The 15,873-nt window shown below is 38.3% G+C and overlaps 1 protein-coding gene across 1 annotated transcript in view; it reads right to left on the bottom strand.

The window, feature by feature from the left end:
* disp3 (dispatched RND transporter family member 3) overlaps positions 1–15,873 on the bottom strand; it is a 73,631-nt gene that overhangs the window by 18,339 nt on the left and 39,419 nt on the right. The window contains exons 5-11 of the mRNA XM_082188676.1: positions 12,020–12,154; positions 11,772–11,932; positions 10,431–10,570; positions 9,110–9,198; positions 7,278–7,442; positions 4,841–5,002; positions 794–925 (exon numbers count right to left, since the gene is read on the bottom strand). Coding sequence (XP_082044802.1) covers positions 794–925; positions 4,841–5,002; positions 7,278–7,442; positions 9,110–9,198; positions 10,431–10,570; positions 11,772–11,932; positions 12,020–12,154 — 984 coding nt within the window. The remainder of the gene's footprint in view (positions 1–793; positions 926–4,840; positions 5,003–7,277; positions 7,443–9,109; positions 9,199–10,430; positions 10,571–11,771; positions 11,933–12,019; positions 12,155–15,873) is intronic.

The following is a 15,873-nucleotide window of genomic DNA, read 5'->3' as shown; positions in this document are numbered from 1 at the left end:
GCCTTAAAATAGCTTGAATGTAACTCTACACCCTTGAATGTAACTCTACACCCTTGCCTCATTTAGTATAAGTGGTTCTATGAATATGCAAATGAGCCCCGCCTCCACTCACTCACACCGGCTCAGAGATCCACTCATTGGCGATCACATGTTGACCTGATTGGATACAAGGTAGTTTGTGATGTCAGAAACACCAGCGATTTCAAACCGTGTTTTTGAGACTGTCTTTGGTTCACTGCAGTTTTAAAATATAGTCTCTGCAGAGAGAAAATACTCAGCAATGGTGTTGACTTAAGAATTTGCACATGGATGGTCTTAAAGCATATTAAAAACAATTAGACATATAAACAACTTTAAAAGCTTGATTTTCACCACATGGGGACTGTAACTAAATATTAACTACTTGCAAAAGAATAAGGCCTGCAACATTTAAACATCTACTCTGGCATGGCACAGGACGTAAAACCACAGTGAAGAAGACAATAACATATTTTATCTGATGGAAGTGTTTTGACCTGGATAATGGATAGGGGATGCAGGACACAATTATTTTTTGCAAACCACTGTCTATCTTGGCCAACCTGGTTAGAGCCAGTAAAACCCCTTAACTAAGCTGGTGGGGTGAGCAGATTAACCCATGTTCTGAACCCGGTTTACCAGCTTGACAACCTTTCGCTGGTACAGTATGACCTGGTTCCTGCAGCAGGGAATGCATCAAAGACTGATTAAGTTTTGATAAAACAGGTGTCAGTGTTTTTCCACCCGTTCCTCCCAGAAGCGCAGAAAAACAAACCTGCGAGTGTCTGTGCGGTGCTGTTGGATGCTGGTTTGGACTGATTTGAGGGAATTGTGGGATGGTTCCCTGAGGTAGAGCTTGTGAAATCAGCAGCGCTGTGAAGATTATGAGGTCGCTCCATAAAAACACCTGGGAGACACAGAGAGGTCAGACATGTCAGTCTGTACCGCTTCATTTTTTGTTATGTCTCAAATATAGAGCTAGTCAGTGGAATTTTTTAGGCATGTACCATTGTACTATTAGCATTAGTACTAGTATTATTAATATTACTACTAGTATTATTAGTGTTGAATCTGGGTGTACAGTATCACACAACTATGTTGATCATAGCATTTATCACAGCACCATGCGGTTCTCATTTGATATCATAATTGTACATGAGCAACATTAGCAGTATGCAACGTACACTACATGTACACTTCTGTTCAAAGGTTTGGGGTCGGTAAGGTTTCTAAATTAAGCCTCTTCTTATCACCAAGGCTGCATTTATTTGATCAAAAATACAGTACAGTAATATAGTGAAATATTATTACAATTTATCTATTCATCTTAATTTTTTTGTGGAAACGATGATGCTTTTGAAGATTTTACAATGAAGATTTTTTGATGAATAGGAAGTTCAAAAGAACAACATTTATGTGAAATATATTTTTGTCATTTTCAAAGTCTTTTCATTCACGTTTGATCAATGTAATGCATCTTTGCTGAATTAAAATATATTTATTTCTTTAAAAATAAATAAAAATGTACTGACCCCCAGACCTTGATTGGACATAATAAATATTACAAATATTCAAAAAGTTAGAAATACACAATTTGGACAAAAGTATTGGGACACACCCCTTGGTTAATGAATTCTGGTGTTTCATGAGACTCATTGCCACATGTGTAAAATCAAGCACCTAACCTTGTAGTCTGCATTTACAAACATTCGTGGAAAAAAATGGGTCGTTCTGAAGAGCTCAGTGAATTCAAGCGTGTTATTGTGATAGGATGCCTCCTTTGCAATAAGTCAGTTTGTGAAATGTCATTCCTGAGTTATCAAATGAAATCAGAGTTATATTAAAAAATATCCTGGCTCTTCCAAGCTTTATAATGGGAATGAATGGTACCCTAGATTTTGAAGCCCAAAAAGCGCATCCATCCATCATAAAAGTAATTAATACGGCTCCAGGGGTTAATAAAGACCTTCTGAAGCGAAGCCGTGGGTTTTTGTAAGAAAAATATCCATAATTATATACTTTATAAACTGTAATCCCTAGCTTCTGGTGACGGCCGTATGCAAGTTCACAAGAGAGTCGAGTTCTGGTCGAAGAGTGACCTCTGACCCGACGCATGACATAGGATGTAGGATTAGTGTAAGCTTAGGTGAGAGTCGACGCCTCTCGCAGTTCAACAAATAGGGCTGAGCAACAAACTCAAGCTCCTCCCACATTTATCTTTAAAAATGATCCTTTTAGACTTCTATTTCATGACCCGTGTTTTGTTTTACTCTATCCTCTGAGCATTCGTCAATACGTCATGTCTCGGGTCAGAGTTCACTCTTGGCTTGAGGGTGAGTAAATTATGGGATAATTTTCATATTTGGGTGAATTAACCCTTTAAAAGTGGCCAACACTCTGCTGATTCCATAGCTGAAGAGATCCAAACTTGCACTGGCATTAATATCAGCACACAAACTGTGCGGCGGGAGCTTCATGGAATGGGTTTCCATGGTCGAGCAGCTGCATGCAAGCCTAACATCACCAATTACAATGCCAAGCGTCAAGATGGAGTGATGTAAAGCACGCAGCCTGGACTCTGGAGAAGTGGAAACGTGTTCTGTGGAGTGATAAATCATGCTTTGATTCATGGAGTTTACCAGATGCCAGGAGAATGTTTCCTGCCTGACTGCATTGTGCAAATGAAAAAAGTTTGGTGGAGGAGGGATAATGGTATGGAGCTGTTTATAAGAGGTTGGGCTAGACCCCTTATGCTTCCAACTTTTTAGATTCCAGCATGACTGTGCCCCAGTGCACAAAGCAAGGTCAATAAAGACATGGTTGGATGAGTTTGGTGTGGAGGAACTTGACTGGCCTGCTCAAAGTCCTGAACTCAACCCCATCAAACCTTTGGGATGAACTGGAGCGTAAACTGCGAGCCAGGCCTTCTCATCCAACATCAGCGCCTGACCTCACAAGTGCTCTACTGGATGAATGGGCAAATATTCCCAGAGAAACTTCTTGTGGAAAGCCTTCCGAGAAGAGTGGAAGCTCTAATAGCTGCAGAGCAGCAGTCGTGGCCTAATGGACTTGTAACCTGAAGGTGGTGGATTATATTCTCAATATCGGCAAGAAACGACTGAGTTGCCCTTGAGCAAGGCTCCTAACCCCCAATCACTCCCCGCATGCCAGAGTGAATGGCTGTCCACTGCTCCGTGTGTGTGTGTGTGTGCACGGTTTGCAGTGTGTGTGTTTACTACTCAATGCTCCTAATGTGTGTGCACTAACTTGGATGGGTTAAATGCAGAGGACAAATTTCAAGTATAGGTTACCAGGCTTCACTTCAAAGCTGGGACCAACTCCGTGGCGTGTTCGCACCGCAGGAATTAGGAACGATTTTAGTTCTTGGAACTCCTTTTAGGGGAACTAAATTAGCTCCTGCTTCAGAGTACGGTCTAACCCAGCACTATAGGAACTACCAGTGATGTAAGTGTATGTTGATCAGCCGAATGCATGCGAAACACCAGCATTGCCATTTAATAAAAAGCCATGTACACAAAGTTTATAGCCTATATATTTACTCCACGAACTAACTCTACATACATGGAAAACAGTGATAGATGGACCTCTCAACCTTTACGCTAAGGAGAAAATCCAACGCAGCTTTGGACTAAGCTAAACATGATTATGTACTTCTGCTCAGCTAGCAACATTGGGCATCAACCACACAGCAAATGCTAATATTTTTCATATTCTGTCTACTTTCTTTGTATAACAGTTCTATCTAATAATGTATTAGACAGGACTGTTAAACAGAGAGTAAACTTATGAAGATGGAGAATGGGAGCGATGTGTGTTCAGGCTCTGCCGTTCTAAGTGCCGTCAAAGTAAAAGTCACATCAACAAGCCCAGCTTACGTCACCTCAGAGTTCCTACTGGCGGTGCAAATGCAACCAGGAAAACAGCCCTAGGAGAACAGTTAGGAACCACGCTGGTGGCTAATTCCTATAACTGCTCCTAGAACTACCCAGTGTGAAAGGAGCTATTGTCTATGTATTTAGATTGCAGAAACTGGGATGGCCTCAGCCCTATGGCCCTAAAAGGTCATAGAAAGACCAATCAATGAATGAATAAATTTAGAATGCAGTATCATTACAGTTCCTGTTGGTGTAATGGTCAGGGGTCCCAATACTTTTGTCCATATAGTGTATATTTTTGGGCCTTTTTGCCTTTAATTTGTCAGGATATAGAGAGACAGAATGGGAAATTATGTGGAGAATAAAAAATAACATTTCATTATTATACATATTTCAAAATCCATGTTCAAGATTTTGAATCTTAGAAACTTACGTTTTCATATATTTATGACTGAATATATAACAACTGCTGTTTTAAGCATTATAATGTTTTTGTTACATAGGATACTTGATTCTGGTCAATTGATGGCATTCTGTGCTGGAATATTTTTGCTAAACAGTATAATTGATCATTGTTATAAAAACAATTTCTTCCAAAGCTAGTCTAGTTTCATGTCTCCTGTGTGATAAATAATGTACAGTCAGCCAGTCATAACAACAAAAAATGAAGCCCTTGTGGGTGACACTAGACCCTGGTGCAAAGCAGATATTATTCCTTATGTAATGGCTTATTGATGAAAGCTATTTCCTGACACCCAAATATTGTCTCTTCTCAAGTTTCGGCTCATTGCCCACTGCCTTCATCTACTCGATGTATCTTGCCATGAGCAGAAAATCTGTAGTCTAATTAAATAATGCAGCACAAATGAGTCAAGCGATCGTTTTCTATGACCCACGAGAGTGCACTGAACTGTTTAGAAGCCCACCTGAGCACATATGGCAGGAGATCCCCTGAGCGCTCAGGTTACTGCGCAGGTCCAGCAGTCTCTGTAGGTTGGTGTCTCTGTGGAACAGCACAGGCGCGTGACTGGCCGGCCGCAGGAGACAACAGCAACACACCGAGCCCAGCAGAACCAGAACATACACACCTGAAAAAGCAGACAGGATTAGACGTGCGATGTGGACGGGGGAGGATGTTTATCACAACAAGCTAATGCTGGGTTTTAAATGCATCCTGCTACATTATGCATGACTGTATTAAGTCTATAATTATACAGCCGTTGTTTCAACACAGCTCAGGCTGCTCACCTAATAAGCAGTGGTGGACTGGGAGAAACCTGGCTCTAATTTAACTTATTGACATGCATAAAGCTGTATAAATATGCATACTGTATACACAATAGGCGTTTGTTGAAATTTCTTGGTACACTCCACAAGCTTAATTGCAATGTCGCAGACACACACGTAAGAGATGCAGTTCACAGCTCTTTTGTTTAAACTGTGAATAGACTGACCTTGAGAATAAGAAACAAATTACAGGGAGTATGAAGCAAAACAGCCAGGACATTTTTTATCTTACTCATGCACAAAAGTGTGTACTTTAGCAGAAAAATCTGAACCTGACTTGCACGAGTTCACTATTGTACTCTTTGTTCGTTTTTGGATAATCATTTATCAGACATTTATACCTGTGTAAGCATTCTTTAATCAACAATTCTTCTGGTTCTTGTAAAGGTATATTCTTAAAATAAATTTAAATAGACAATCCTGCTTTAGTTACAAAGTAAATACTGGTAATCATTGTTATTTTAGTATTATTTATATACTATTAAAGTATTTGTTAATATTTTATCATTTTAGCTTAAGTTTTAGTCATTTTGTTGTGTGCTTTTGTCATTTTTATTAATAATAAAAATACATTTTATTTGCAATGCGCTTTGCTTATACTCAAAGCAGAAAACAAGCAAATTAATACATAATACATGAGTCAAAATAAATAATACCTAATGCAGTTAGTTGCCAATATAGTTTTAGTTCTGATTTCAGTTTTAGTTAACAATAACAACACTTCTGGTAAGATATCTACAGCATACTACTCACATTCTTTTTTGCATAGTGGGTTATGCATAGAATATCTAAATGATGTACTAAATATACGCAGTATACAACCAGAGAACACTTCATCAGTACCGCATCCCACAATGCACTTCATTTCATCAAACTGCCAAAAGGACGTTTACACAAACTTGTATAAAAAAAAAATTTAAAAAAACATATAATGTTTATTTCCAAGTTTATCTGTAAATGTTCTTGACTGTGTCAAAAATGTGTCTCAACTATTTTAAGAAAGAGTAGGCAGTATACAGTGTTATGCAGTATGCAGCAAGCAGAATGTTAATAGCCCACATTAAAACTGCACAGTATGTATTATATATTGCAAACTATTTTTTAAATAATAAGCAAATCAGTATAAGCATTATTCTACACTATTCACAGTAGTCCAAGCTCTAGTATGCAAACATTGTGGTCACATGACCTCATTGCAGTGCATGTGTAATTCAATAAACGGTGTCCAGTTATTATAGTCTATAAAAATGTCTCCACATTTGGCAGTCTGGTCAAATAATGAGTCAAGGAAGAGATGTAGCAGATATTATCGGTTCATCCATCACACTGCGGTATACAGTATCCCATGCTCTGTTGCACACTGCACATTTTGACAAGTGTAGTAAGTCATCCAGTTATTTTATGCATACTGGAAATTTGCATACTATTCAAACATACTATATATAGAGAGAGTATAGAGATTACTTGTTGCAGGAAACAGAATATTATATTCCTAACAGTCTGGTTCACACTGCAGCTTATTTTTGGCGAAGAACTGTCCATGTAACACTCTTGTGAAAAATAAGTGCATTTAATTGCTAAAGTATACTTCTTTTTCACAAGGGCAAAGTAACAAAAGTTTGTTTTTATGTGATGTGAGTAAATCTGAAGTACTGTAGCACTGCACACAAAGTGATGTGCACTCAAGGATATCTCTTTTACATGCTATCAAATGTCTCAAATTAAAATCTTATATGATATTTTACATGAAACTCACAAACATTAGCAAATCAAGCAACTGGTTCTTCATCTGAAGCATTTATTGTACCCTAATTGCTTTGGGTTCAGACAGACTGATAACAGCCTGTGCACCACAACTTCAGAAAGTACCATATAAACCAGCCAATCAGAGTGCAAGGTAGTTTTGTGCGTGCCATACATCAGACAGTACAGAACAGAACAGAACAGTCTGTGAGTGCATTGTCTGCGCCTGAGAGCAAATTAGTAAAGATGCTTAACTAATGTGAGTATTGTGAAAGCACATCACGTCTTTCGAGGGAACCACAAATGTTCCTAATTATCACAAATGTTACTGACCTATGATAGCTTTCCGTTTGTCGACGACAGGCTCTGCCACCCAGTGTCTCAGGAGCCTCTGAAGGTGTGCACTGACAACTCCCACGCTGCCCTCAGAGGACACGGACAGAGGAGCTTCTACAGAGAGCGACAGCAGGGCAGCATCCGACTCAGACTCATACACACCTGGACAGAAATCAAGACATCCTAATTTGAGATAATGCGCCAAGGTTTTCATCTAAAAGGGGTCATGTCATGATAAATCTAATTTGCCTTGATCTTTTGACATATAAGAGGTCTTTGTACCATTAAAACATCCTGCAAGTTTCATAGCTTAAAACGTCTTACTCATTACAAACAAAGCATCAAGCTCCAAAAACGGCTCGTTTTGATATTGGAATCGGTGCAATTTGCATATGACTGCCTCCAGAGCAAGACATCGACGAATAGTTACACATCATCGCATCATAGGCCCCGCCCACTGCTGTTTAGTCGCTTATTTGCAGACATTTCCCTAGACGCGTCAAAAGCAAATAAACCCATTATAATCACTGATGCTGTCTCCAGTATACAGATGAGAGTTGAGTTTCTGACATGCTCAACACACTTGAGTCTGTCAGCAACAGGGCAAATGGAAGAGTAAAAGAACGTTTGCTTTGACACATCCAGATTCAACAGCTCGTTTGCGTCTCTGTACAGACTTCAGAAGGATCCCAGTGTTGGAAATAAATGAGTGCTGTATTTAATGGCGTCCCAGATTACATTGGAGGATTGTATGTTTGTTCGGAGCATTTTGTTTTGTAAACGAGGAACAGTGTAATGGAGAGTCACAAAGAAACTTTTGTTGACAGACGAAGCAGCCGACTGATCTACGGATCTAACAGCAGCTGCATCTCAAACCAAACGTAAATGATTAATGCTTTATGGGTAAATTACAGGGTTTTTTTATGGATAATGTTTCTAAATACTAACTCACGTGCAGTATTGAGTGGGCGTTGATGCTGTTTCCTATGTAGTGACATTAGCCAATCATAAGTGGCCGTTTACTGACTTAAAAGAGCCGCCCCTTAAAAACAAATCATTTCAGACAGTGTCAGAATAAAGGCTGAAAATAATTGTTTTTGTCTGCATATTATATATATATATATATATATATATATATATATATATATATATATATATATATATATATATATATATATATGATTGATTGATTGTCATGATTGTCATGATTGTCATGATTTTTTTTATTTAATTTTTTTGTGCAAAACGTTATCAATATTAGAAGTGAACCATGACATTCAAGTGATTAAAAAAATGCATGTCATGACCTCTTTAAAATAAACAGACAATTAAAATAGACCCTATTTACCTCCTTACGTCACATTCCTGGTCTTATAGTAAATAATAATAATAATTTGTTACATTTATATAGCGCTTTTTCTGAGACCTCAAAGCGCTTTACATAGAAGGGGGGGATCTCCTCAACCACCACCAATGTGCAGCATCCACTTGGATGATGCGACGGCAGCCATGTTGCGCCAGAACGCCCACCACACACCAGCTTACTGGTGGAGAGGAGACAGTGATGAAGCCAAACAGTATATGGGGATGATTAGGAGGCCATGATCGACAGAGGCCAAGGGGCAAATTTGGCCAGGATGCCGGGGTTACACCCCTACTCTTTTTCGAAGGACATCCTGGGATTTTTAATGACCACAGAGAGTCAGGACCTCGGTTTAACGTCTCATCCGAAGGACCATCCGTGCACCAACGAAATGATTCAGTGGTGCTCATTATTCCACATAAGAAATTGTATTTGCAATCTTTTATCAAAATAAAGTAATCCTTACCTGGTTCCAGTTCTACAGTTATTAGAGCAACATCATCATCATCTGAGAGGGGACTAGGGCTGGCGGACAGTTTAGTTAATGTGGTCCACCTGTTAGGTTTAACAATCTCAGTGTTAAAGGGATAATTCACCCAAAAATTCCATATATGTCATCATTTACTCACTCTCGTGTCATTCCAAATCAATATGCCTTTGTGTCGCTCTTTTCCATGCAGTTGCAATGAATGGGGACTGAAGTTTTCAGTCTTCAAAAACAATGTTAAAGAACCATAAAAGTGTCCATGACATGACTTGAGCAAAAATGTTATTCACCAATAATCTTTTCCTCCAGTAAGCTGTCAATGGATCACTCTGTCTGTGAATTTAGCTTGAGAACTGGAGCAGTCTGAATCATGAACAAATCATTCAGACCTGTTTTGTGAACTGGGTCAACTAATTATTTAAAAAGATTCAACTAAAAATAACGATTCGAGTTTGGTTCGTGTTGTTTATGTCAAGAAGACACTGTTTTCTGCATTGCAAATCCACTTTGATGCACTTCTAAAGGATGAGGTTACTGTTCGTATCACTGTGTATCAAGTGCTGAGGAAGATCCGGAGCTGAAATTCAGATATGGTTAATGAGCAATTGGTTTCCGAAACACACTATAAGTGGTCGACCAATCACAACAGACTAGGACGTCTGACCAATCAATGTAGAGTAGGCTCTCGGAAAGGAGGGGCTAGAGAAAATGTATTCTCTTGTCAAACCGTTTCAGATACTGTGACAAAAGATGTGATGCTACAGTGTATATTATGAGAAAATGATTGTGTTTTTTTAACTTGGATGCATGTAAACCTATTGTAGGAGACCTCTGAAACTAAACGTTTAAAATAGCCTAATGGGGCACTTAAATGTACTGAAATTGCATGGAAAAGAGTGACCAGCACATTACAATTTTAAAAAGTGTGTGTTTTGCAGAAGAAAGAAAGTCATGATTTGGAACGACATAATGTTAATGATGACAGAATTTGCATTTCTTGGTGAACTATGATTTTAAAGGCATAATTCATCCAAAAAAGAAAATTGTATTCACCCTCATTTCATTCCAAACATGAATGTCTTTCTTTCCTCTGCGGAACATAAAATATATTTTGAAGAATTTTGGTAACCAAACTGTTTTGGTCACCACTGACTTCCATTGTATGGACATTTCTTAAAATCTTCTTTAGTCAAGCAATTGCACCTTTAATGAATGATTTATGTGATAAAAGATGTAAAATTTAAAGAAAAGAACATGTACATTTCTCGAAAAGACATTTGGAAAGACATAAAAACTCTACCATTTGGGACAGAGGTTGCCATTGGTAGCTCCACACTGGGTCCAGATGCAAAGGGCAGCAGGCATGAGAATGGACACCCAAAGCCAGCAGCAGCTCACAATGAGAGACATGAACAGACCGAAGTCATGAACCGCTGGGATCTAATGTCGCATGCAAAACAGATAAAGGTCACACGTCAGGTGTTGGCAGAATTTTTTTCCCTTTGCATGTTTTAAAATAATTTAACCGGCGGGATTCTCATTACGTCAATACGCTACTGAATAAACATGAGATGGTGACAGAAACATAAAAGCCCCCTGGGTACAAAAGCTACTGTGAATAAAAATATCTCTTTAAAAATAAAGAAAGGGTTGACTTTCGGCTCTACATGTTCTTTCTGCTTATTACATCAGTTGTGTTTATTTTTTGATTGATGTTAGATCCTGAGCTTCAAAGTAGGAGGTCATGTAGGAATCCGCAAGTTCACTCAGAACTTTGGCTCATTTAATCACACCACTTAAAGCTTAAACTTGTTTTGATGGCAGAAAAAAGCCCTTAATACAGAATGTAAGGGTCACAGGTTTGTGACCCCTTACAAATAGCCAATAGTGTTCAGTTTACCTCACAGACTGCAAGTCGTACTTGACAGCACCATGGAAGCGAATCCGAGCGCTGATGAAATGTCGGATTCAATAATAGAGGTGTGAAAAAATTCTAGCCATTTCATTCTTAACCAACGTACGGTTGGAAAATGGAATAAAACGTTTGAGCAACCGAACACACATCTCCGACCCATGTTGCTCAGTGACGTACATCAACGGTCGCTTTGGCCATGTGGTGTTTATAGCAAAGGGAACGGGACGTTTTACATTCTAGAGAGCATTTGATTGGACAGAAGATGTGATGAGAAGCTGAAGTCCGCGGTGATGTCATAAAAATCCATGATCCATCTTAGCGGAAGTGAGAGACTGTAAGTTTTGCGAATTTTGTCATTGATTTGGAACACACCAGCTTATTCATAACCTTAAGGCTAACATATTCATACCAAAATCTAAAAAACAAACATTTTGATTTCAGGGGGCCTGTAAGCAACCAACTCTGATAAGCATGAATTACGTTAGTACGTTGAGGTTAGCCAATCATAACAAAGAGATTTTAAAGGTATAGCAGCAAAAACAGCTTTTTGGTTTGGAAATGGTTTGGGAAAACTAAAATGCAACTGTTTTGGGTGCAGGAAACCTTGACTAGCATTGTATGTGAACTACGAAAGTGTAAATGTGGTCTTAATGGTCTATATGTTAGCACATCTTTGTTTCGACAATTGATTTTCTGGCCGTGTTTATCCTGCTCCGCTGACTGCACCTGTGAGAAGGTGTTTGCAGCATACGCTGCTGCCGTCGTGAAGGACGTGAGGAACGTCGCTCTGCCGGCTGTCTTTACTGTGTAGATCATACGCTGCATTGAACAAGTCAGGTGGGCTGACTGTCTGAAGGTACTTATGAACACAAACACATCATCCACACCTAGAAGGAAAGACAGAGGAAGACGGTAAGACCAAAGAACCTGTTTATTTATAATGTGGAAAGCTCATGGGTTTTTATTATTCTCACCGATGCCGATGATGACGAAGGCTGCCACTCCGTTGAGAATGCCGAGGTATTTCACTCCAAACGCCACATGATACAAGAAGAGCGCCACGAGACAGCTCAGACCAATACTGGCCAAGCCAAAGAACGTCAGAAACACTGAGGAGAAACAAAATGGATATGACGCATAATGCCAAATCAAAGCACTTGAGACTTTTAGTGTTCAAGCACAGTGATCTTTTGTTAACTATACACTACAAGCTACTGCCAAAATTACCTATTTACAAGCGCATTTTTTTAAAGAGTAGCCTATTTACTACAGCATTTATTACTTATACATTTACACAATACGATTAATAAAACTAGAAAGTAGAAAAATCTAAATTGATACACCTTAAATAGCCACCGCCTACACCAAAAGTATATTAAAATAAATGTAAACACTTAAGTTATATGCACTACCATTCCAAAGTTTGCAATCAGTAAGATTTTTTTATGTTTTCTCTGGATGGATTTATTTGATCTAAAATACAGTAAAGTGCCAATATTGTGAAATATTATTACAATTTAAAATAACTATTTTAATATATATATATATATATATATATAAAAATATATAAAAATAAAAAAATTCATGTGATCAAAGCTGAATTTTCAGCATCATTACTCCAGTCTTCAGTGTCACATGATCCTTCAGAAATCATTCTAATATGATGATTTGCTGCTCAAGAAATATTTCTGATTATTATCAATGTTGAAAACAGTTGTGCAGCAGTTTTTGTGGAAACCGAGATACATTTTTTTCAGGATTCTTTGATGAACAGATAAATGCTGTTTATGTGGAAAGAGAAGAGCATTTATTTAAAACAGATATTTGATTAGATCAATTTAATGTTTCCTTCCTGAATGAAAGTATTTAAGGGATAGTTCCCACCCAAAAATGAAAAAAATTGTCAATAATTACTCATGTTTTTCCAAACCCGTAAGACTTTATTTCATCTTCGGAACACAAATGAAGATAACACGAGAATGAACCTCATTGGTTCTTTCACGTCAAGCGAACATGCTTGAGCCTCCGTTTACCATAACTAATGTGTGAGTTGATGAATGTTTATATTTGAATAAAAGCCTAAATTAAATCTGTTCATCATATAAAGTGACAATTTGGACTAAACCACTCAATTCATATTGATTCGTTTTTAAAAATCTCTTTATGAACTTTTTTGAAGCGTCAAAGTGGTAGTTGCGTGAACTGTCAGTGGAGGGACAGAAATCGCTCAGATATCAGTAAAATATTTTCATTTGTGTTTTGATGAACGAAAGTCTTATTGGAACAACATGAGGGGGAAAAATTGTGTGACAAAAAATCTTACCCCGACACCAACCATTTCAATGGTGTAATTCAAAAACAAAAAAAGTAATGAACAGCACATTTTACTAAATTTTGTTTAGCTACTGCAAAATCTTGCTACAAATGCTGCACCGACTCAAAATAATCAGCAAACCTTTTCTTTTGGATCAGTTTATTTATTTAAATCAATTATCCAAATCAGGCGTTTCAGTAAAATGAAGGGGTGCATGCACAATAAACTGCTGTAAAAAACAGCAATGTAGCAACAGTAGCAACAATAGCTTTGTACTGTACTTAGCATCAATACTTCAAGCTAATTTCTCCAACACAAGCACCTCTTGACAGGTCTGTTTGTACTCACCAACACCTTAATGTCAAATTCAAAATATCTGACACTCTTACAAACCAAAGTTTTGAATTTACCATTAGCAATCGCAAAACTGCCAAGATATTTTTGGCCCACATGCTTTTTCGCACTAGGAGATGTTTTCTGTGGTTTCAAGCTTTTATCCCTGAATTAACTGAAAGTGCTGTGGCGTACAGAGAGTGCTAAAGGTTTTGCAACAAACAGTCACAAACTGATGTGCAAGCTGAGTGGAACGACAGCGTTCGAGAGCTCTCTATTGTTTCTCAAACAAGGTAGCGCATTGCAAGTGCAGCAGACACATTTAGGGAAGGTTATATGATATACAGATAAAGCACAAAGGTCAAGTTACATAACGTGAAAAAGCGTCATTAAGGTTTTTATAAAAATGTCAAATGGAAAAGTGGTGTTCCCTTTTCCATTATCCAGACGGTTGTTGGTGCAGCAGCTGTGAGAAAATAAGCCTCATTTTAGGAATGTCCTGACAAAAATAGTATAACGACCTGAATATACCGAGAAAACCAGCTGTGGAGCTGTGAGACGGCCAAATCAATAAGATTTACTTGATTAATTGCCCAACAACTAAAGTCACAGATAGTACACCTTCAAGTCTGCATCCTCTTGTGCTTTTAATAGACTCATAGCCGAAATACATGTTTACTGCTTATTTAGTCGTACTGCAAAATGTGTGGGTAGTCTGTGTAGGTTCAAGGCATCAGTCAGATTTCATTTCAGAAATCGTTTGCAGCTTATCTGTAGACACAAATGTTGACACAAAGCATACTGAGGCCATTTATAGATGGCAAATCCGACAAAACAACAAGTCATAAAAACAAGGCTAAATCAAGGCTTGCATCATATCTTTAACAATATTTTAGCAAGACTGAAACACTGTCTAGATTAATTCGCACTTTACAATAAGACTCAATTTGTTAACATGATTAATACATTTGTCACCATGAACTAACAATTAACAATTTTTACAGCATGTACTAATTTAAATTAATGTTAAGTTATAAATATGTTATTGATCATGTGTTTTTTATAAAACACAACTTAAAATGATGTACTGTACATATCTCAATTTTGTTTTTAAGAATTCAATAACGAGCAGTTCCAAGTCATGACGCATTATTCAAACCAAACAGCACAACTGTGAGAGTGACACAGTGACACAACATTTATAGTTTTAAACTGTTCAATATATATGAGGTTGTGTAACTTACATTGATTTTAGACACAATATCGCCAGATACTGTACTTTGTCTGTTTGCTCTGCCAAGGACAATAGCCCCACAGATGTCAAAAGCAGAACCAACAGTTTCTCTCAGAGCAACACATAGGGCCCTATCTTTCACTCAGCGCAATTGACTTTGTACACCGACGCATGTATCATTCCTATTTTGCACCCGACGCACAGCGGACTTTTCCCTCCACAGACGCACGTCTGTAAATTAGGGAATGAACTTGCGCTCCTGGGGGCGGTTCAGCGAAAAGAGGAGGCGTGTTCCGGCACAAAAGTTCCCTGCAAACCATACATAATTACAAGGAAAAATATTCCACATGAGGGAAATCATTGTGGTGTCCATGAAGATGTGAAAAAATAGGCATAAATCTAGCTTACACATTTACCAAAATGATTATACGCCTGTTTAACTGAAGCTTATTTGGGTGGGTTTCTCCATCCCCAACTGACCAGGAAAAACCTAGTCTAAAGTCAGTGGCGCATTGCGCATGTTATTCATATATTTTAAGGGCGCATGCTTGGCCATAATCAATGTAGCGTGTGCACAACGCGCATGCACTTTGATTCTCTCATCTACACAGAAGCAGAAGTTTTCATTTTTGCAAATCATACATTGTTACAAGGAAAAATATGAACACACGAAGGAAAACATTGTTGTGTCCATGAAGATGTGAAAAAATAGGCATAAATCTAGCTTACACATTTACCCGAATTATTATACGCCTGTTTAACCAAAGCTAATTTGGGTGTGTTTCTCCCACCGTTTTACGGCCCTGACGAGAACGTCGGTCTCCTCGGCTGTGAACCGCTCCTGGCGCGCGCCTGGCAAATCCGCCGTTATAATAGCAAGCCGCCATGGAACAAGCACGCCTGCTCTTAAAGGGAAGGTGAGATGACACTCTGATTGGTTTATTTCA

The sequence above is a fragment of the Leuciscus leuciscus genome (assembly GCF_965113295.1).
Source record: "Leuciscus leuciscus genome assembly, chromosome: 13".
Lineage (NCBI taxonomy): Eukaryota > Metazoa > Chordata > Actinopteri > Cypriniformes > Leuciscidae > Leuciscus > Leuciscus leuciscus.
Note: the sequence above shows the minus strand (reverse complement) of the source record. Positions and strands in the feature narration are given on the sequence as shown.